Here is a 6,325-nt window from a genome sequence, read left to right on the forward strand (position 1 = left end):
AGAGGGTGGTGGCAGAGGAATACAAAAGAACATTCTCAAGGCTACCTCGTTCCAGCTTGTGCCCTTCCCAGAACCCTAACCCTTCCGCCCTCCTCTTCATTCAGCCATGCCACATTTGGCTTCTCCCAGACCAAGCGAGCCTCCTCCTCCTCCTCCCCCTCCCCTCATTATTATTTTTTAAACGTGAAGAATAAGTCATCTATCAATCCAAGGAGCTGCTTACAGCGTTCAGGGTTGGGTGCCTTTGTCACGATGACGGGATGACAATTGGCCGGAGGTAGTGACCTCAGCAAATTGAAGCTTGGCTGTGGTCGCTGTGATAAATGATCTCCTTTCCTTGGGGAAGGGGGGGGCTGAAAGGCCCAGGGGAAGGCCTTGGGTCTCCCCCCACCCCACCTCCCAGGCGAGCATCTGAGCAGCCCATTCAGCAATTGAGGCAACCGTTGACGCCCCGATGGCTTGGCGTACATCTTCCTGGCCTCAACATGGTGCACCTGTGAACAAGGCGAGGGGACGGGGTGACCCAGGAAGTTCCTGTGCCTGGGATACCCACCAGGCACAGGAAGTGGGGTGGCCCTCCGCCGTTTCGGCCTGGGAGGTGAGGCCTCGCTAAATTCCCCAACCAAGGGGATCAAAGAGTAGGACCTCCTCGTCCGACTTCGGATGTTGTGCTGGAGCCGCACGCCCGGCTGACGGTCCTAAGGCCCTGCGAACAGCTCAGACCGAGGGCAAACTAAAGCGAGTAAATTAATTAGGAGGAACTTCCTAACAGCGAGGACAGCTAACCAGCGGAACAGCTTGCCACCAGACGCCGTGGGCGCTTCCTCACTAGAAGTTTTTTAAGAAGAGATTGGACAGCCATTGGTCTGGAATGGTCTAGGGCAAGGGTAGACAACCTCGGCTCTTTTATGACTCACGGACGTCAACTCCCTGAATTCCTGAGCCAGCATGGCTGGCTCAGGAATTCTGGGAGTTGACGTCCGTGAGTCATAAAAGAGCCGAGGTTGCCTACCCCTGGTCTAGAGTCTCCTGCTTGAGCAGGGGGTTGGACTAGAAGACCTCCAAGGTCCCTCCCAACTCTGTTCCGATTGATTGATTGAAAGCCTCGATTCTTTGGCTTCCTTTCCACTCCACCAACCGTTCTAGGTTTGACTTCTCGATTGCTTTAATGACCACCTTGCATTGAGGGGTGGGGAAGCCCTTCTTCTCCCAATCTTTAGCTCACCCCTGTAAAATAGGACCCCCGTATTAAGGGTGGCCCTTGCTTAAGTTTGCCTCCTGAACCCATCCAGGCGTCCCCCTCAGAAATTAAATCAGTGCATGGAAGTGACGCGGAACTAATTATTTATTTATTTTTTACTCCGGAGTGTGTTTGTGTGTGTGTTTGGGGGGGGGGGGAAATGGTATTTTATCTGTTTACAAAATGAATAATAATTTAATTTAATAATTTAATAATTTAATTTGTATACCGCCCTTCTCCCGAAGGACTCAGGGCGGTGATACAGGGCAATACATAATAAAAACCAGAATACAAAAATTAAAAAGTAATTAAACGACAATGCCCGTAATAAATTAAATACATATTAAAAGTTAAAACCGATGATAAAACCCAGCCCCAACCCATCAGACCAGGCCAGCTTGTTCAAAAAGAAAAGTTTTGAGATCACGCCGAAAGGAGCGAAGGTCGAATAGACTTGCCTCAGTCTCTGGACACGCGGCTAAACCATGTTCCAAGAACGAGCACCCTTGTTGATGATTGATGGGGGGGGGCTTGGGAGGGAGGGAGGGAGGGAGGGAAACGACCCAAAGTGAACAAGCGAGAAGTTATTTCGCCAATGAACGTTGACCTTAAATCAGCGTCCTTTTATTCCATTCTGCGGCAAGAGGGCCAATATCACAGGCTGTGTCTGACCGAGGGGTTTGGTGGCAGGATTGCAAGATCATTCGAGATGGGAGTGGGCTGAATTGGATGAGTCGAGGCTAAATGTTTCGTTATTTTACGGCATTAGTTACCAACGCCGAATTTACGCAGTCTGAAACCCTTGTGTAAAGAGGATGGGGGGGGGGGTTTGATGCAGTGTCCTTAAGAGACTCCAGAGCCCGGCTGAGTGATTTTTTTTAAGGACCAAACTCTGTGGAAGACAAAGAACAGAAACGGGGGGGAAACCCACATGAAGTATTACCAGCCTGTCTTCTTTTTAAAGATCCTTTTTAACCAATTAATTTCCTCTGCGCCCCCCCCTCCCTCCCAGCCCTTTCTCATCTCCCCAGGAAGAAATGAGCTGATGTTATCTTCCGGCCAAGAAAATTGTTTTCACCAGTTATCAGTCAAATTGATACTAAAACAAGGAAGGGTTGTAATCACCCCACACTTCTCCCTGTGTGTGTGTGTGGGGGGGGGGCTTTTCCTAAACAGAGAAAATAAAAAAGATTTGCTAAATTAAGGAACAGGGAGAAAAGCCAACCTTGGGGCTTGTAATAGGCTCCCAGTGAAGTCTCTCTTTTTTTATTATTTTGTTTGGTTTTAGGGAACCTCCGGCATTTGCTGACGTGGATTAAAGAGAATCTGCTGAAAGAGAGGCCCGAATTATTTGTGCAAGGAGACTCCGTGTGAGTACACACACACACACACACACACACACACACCGAGCACGGAGACTCAAACAGCTTCATCATTTGCAAACTGCAATCAAAATGCCCCCTCCTTCTAGGAAATTCTCTTGCAAGGCCAAAGTGGCGAGGAAGCGCTGCTCAATTAGGGCTGTTTACCCCCTTTTCAAAGCTGAAACCCAGCCAGTGCCTGTTGTAGGATCTGGCTGGATCAATTCTGTAGCTTCTTTATGATACGCTCTTTAAAAACCAAAAACACGGCTGTTCCCGGCCAGCCGCTCTCCGATTTTAAGGGCTTAAACCTCCGCCTTCAGTTCTAAGCAGACAAGGAAAACAGTGATCTCTCCCCGGGCTGGTCTCGTCTTCCTAATCCACCAAGCCACACTGCCCCTGTCCGGGGGACAGCATCGCTCCCGTAGCTGATGGCTTCGGGTGGGTGCCTTCACGCAGAGGCCCGGCGCTGTCCGCCTCCGACAGTTAGCCTCCTTTAAGCACGGAGGGTTGCCTTACACAGCTTTGTGGAAATCCTCTTTTTTTTCAAGTTCCTCCTCCCACCCACCCACCCCCCTTCCTGAATTTCCTCTCCGCAATGAAACCAGGATGGCGTGGTTAGCATTCATCCCGGTATGGGAGGGTGGGGAGTGGGGCGCCAGGTCTTTCCCTTCTCCCCCCCCCCCCAATCCCTGGGGAACACAATTGCTAGGAAGCCAAAGAGAGGGGATTCCTTTCGACCCACGAGGCTGCTGGCAGCCCTTCGTGCGGAGGCTCTGGAGCTGCCTGCTTTCCACCACATCGGCTCCACCCCCCCCTCCCACCCTGCACTCAGTCCGCAAGGCAGATTTAAATTACAGGCATGAACAGGATTGTACCAAGCCGCTGATGATGTGCTGCCTCGGAGCGTTTTAAGGGAGAATATCTCTCTATTAGTCGCAGCCTATCCTGATGCTAAGCGGAGTTGCTTGGCCTCCAGGCCCTCTGCTGCCCAGCCTTCGGAGGCGGTAGCCCCCACGGACCTTCAAAATGAGACCACCCCCAAAAACCCTTAAGGTGGGAGAATCCAAAACCTCCAGGGAAAAAAAAAAGCTTTAGTCCTTATGGATGTGAACTCGAGTTGTTGCAAACGGGTTGGAAGTGGCTAGCACAGCCTGTAAGAAGCTAAGTAGGCTGGACTAAATGTGTAGTTTAACCGTTGAGATGGACCTCCTTGATGGATGTCGCCGGTTAGAGAGGGCAGAGTAAAGACTGCAAGGAAGCCATGTAAATTGAAGGGGTTGAAGACAATTAAAACCAGGAAGGGTGAGAGGTCCAGAGTACGACAACATTTCGAATAACCGAGTTCTAAAACATGAATTTAATACACTTATGGAAAATAGGTCTTGGCTGAACCATGGGAGAAATTTTTCAAAAGCGGAAATAAATTGGCAACGAAAGCTTTGAGGAAAGAAACGGTTTGAGTGCGCTCCCACAAAATCCTACAACACGCATGTTGCTAGACCCAAAATCTGGTCTCTTAACAGCTTCTCTGTTTTCCCGTAGGCGCCCAGGAATTCTGGTGCTTATTAATGATGCCGATTGGGAGCTGATGGTATGTCCCAGTTCGGTTATTCGGAGGGGGTCTTATTTTCTGCAGTGGCCCGAAGGGAGGGCAAAGGGGTTGCGGTGTCAGATTTGGGGGAGCCCCTTCCCTTTCCTGCTGGATGCTGAAATGAACCATCAGGCCCCCATCCCTGTCTTATTTGATGCCCACTGGGGGTGCCCAGCCCTCTTGGCCACTTTGGGGCATTTCTCCTGGATTGTGGAGGAGAGCAAAAGGGACTTTCCACGGCATCCCTTGACTGTCAGGTGCAAAGGATCAGGACCATGGGTTGAGCGGTAGTTCAGAAAGATTTATTGTTTTAAGCTGATGCACAAGAACCTGGTCAACTTATTGGTCAGTGCTAGATAAGGGTCAACAGAAAGAGTTAACTGGGTAAGACAGGCAGCCGGTAAATTTTGCAAATAAATAAATACGGAATTCAATGGCGGCTGGACATGGATCCCTTGTGGCTGCGCAAGGATGCCAAACTGCTGACATACTTAACGCCACCTTCCGGCTCTGTCTGCTCGTCTCCTACATTGACCCTCCTTTGCTTTCTTCCTTCCTTCCTTCCTTCCTTCAGGGCAACTTGGACTATCAACTGCAAGACCGGGATCGCGTGGTTTTCATCTCCACCTTACACGGTGGCTAGGCCGCCGGGGTGTGTGTATGTGTATATATCCCAAAACAGCCACCGCAAAACTAAGCAGCCTTTGAGACGACAGAGATCCCTCTTTTTCTCTGGGTGGAGCCAACCTCTTCAGATTTTCGGAGCGTCTGGACTTGCCTGCCTTCTGCAGGGTTGAATCCCAAGCTGGGGATTGGAAAGGTGTGACTCTGGAGCACTTTCTCTTCGTTTGTGGGTCAGGCGACTCTGAGAACTGACGAGGGAATCGAGAGGGCCGCAGCTGAGGCCTGTTCTGATTTGTAGTGCCTGTTTGTTATCAGGTGAACAAGAAGGCCCGTCTTTTAGCGGCCAGAAGAGACACTCCCAGAGGGATGGGGGGGGGGGGCTTCTCTGCCTCTGATCCAGCCTTCCAGGCCTTAGGACCACAGTCTGCCTTTGCTTGCCTCAAGTTTGATCTGCAGAGGGCCGCCCACCCCCCACCCCAGCATTTTGGTAGCTGAACTGAAAAGTCCTGTCTCTCTCTGCAGCCAATCTGCAAAGGCTTGCTTTACATTTAGGATGTGGTGTCTATGCGCATGCAAAGGAGGTGCAAAAGTCTGGAATGGACCAGGGTCTCCTCGTGCAGGGTGGGGGGTTGGACTAGAAGACCTCCAAGGTCCCTCCCAACTCTTATTCTGATTCCCTGGCTTGCCTTTTTTTCCCCCCTGTACGTATATTTTAAATAAATACTGTGCGGAACTCTCTTTGCTAACATTTCACCTGCTAACCGTGGTTTGTGTATCCTTTTGTCCGGGATGCTAAGGGCCCCACTCACGTTTCCAGCTGCCGTGGCAATGAATAAAAAGGCTAGCTCTGCTCGTGTGTCCTCTGCAGATAATTACGTGTGTTTTTTTTGTAATGGTTTCCTCAAGTGTCGCTAGGTCTGCCTAGAAGCCAAATGGCGGACTTGTGTGGATTGTCTATTTGAGGAAGAGCCTTAGCAGTTAAAATCTTCCACGTTTCCCAAACCGAAGGGTTGAGGTATTCTAGAGACTGGAGATCTAGTACATCTGAAGACCACCAGTTCGGACAAAGGCCGTCGAATGTTCAGGGCATTCATTTATATGACCGAAAACTTGCTTCCGTCCAACTTGGTTTTTTGTTTTGTTTTTTAAATCCCATTTATATCCCGCCCTTCTCCGAAGACTCAGGGCGGCTTACAATTTAAGCACAAACCAATGTGCTTGGCAATAGCCTTCATTCTATGCACATGCCATTTATGTTAGCCATTTACCATTCCTCCAAATGCTGCTACGGAACTGAATATTCTTGGGCAAGGCAGCGGTTTCACTGAAAACAGAAACGCATTTTGCAAACGTGAGGCACAGAACTGTATTTCTCTCTCTGCATGCGTAGTTAAGTTCCAATTTTATTAGTTTTTTTTTAAATCAAGATACATCCACGGTTAGAGACAGCCAGAAAGTGAACCGACCCAAGGCAGAAAGGAGAAACAAATAGAAAATGGCTCAAGA

The 6,325-nt window shown here is 49.7% G+C and overlaps 1 protein-coding gene across 1 annotated transcript; it reads left to right on the top strand.

Annotated features, from left to right (window-relative positions):
• Positions 1-454: 454 nt before the first annotated feature.
• URM1 (ubiquitin related modifier 1) lies at positions 455-6,055 on the top strand (the record flags this gene model as incomplete). The annotated part of the gene is made up of 5 exons (XM_083380204.1): positions 455-598; positions 1,104-1,146; positions 2,529-2,610; positions 4,147-4,195; positions 4,770-6,055. The coding sequence occupies 5 exons, from the start codon at positions 455-457 to the stop codon at positions 4,836-4,838; spliced, it is 387 nt and encodes a 128-aa protein (XP_083236330.1). The 3' UTR covers positions 4,839-6,055.
• Between the last annotated feature and the right edge of the window lie 270 nt (positions 6,056-6,325).

This window comes from Vipera ursinii (assembly GCF_947247035.1).
Source record: "Vipera ursinii genome assembly, contig: scaffold_439, whole genome shotgun sequence".
Lineage (NCBI taxonomy): Eukaryota > Metazoa > Chordata > Lepidosauria > Squamata > Viperidae > Vipera > Vipera ursinii.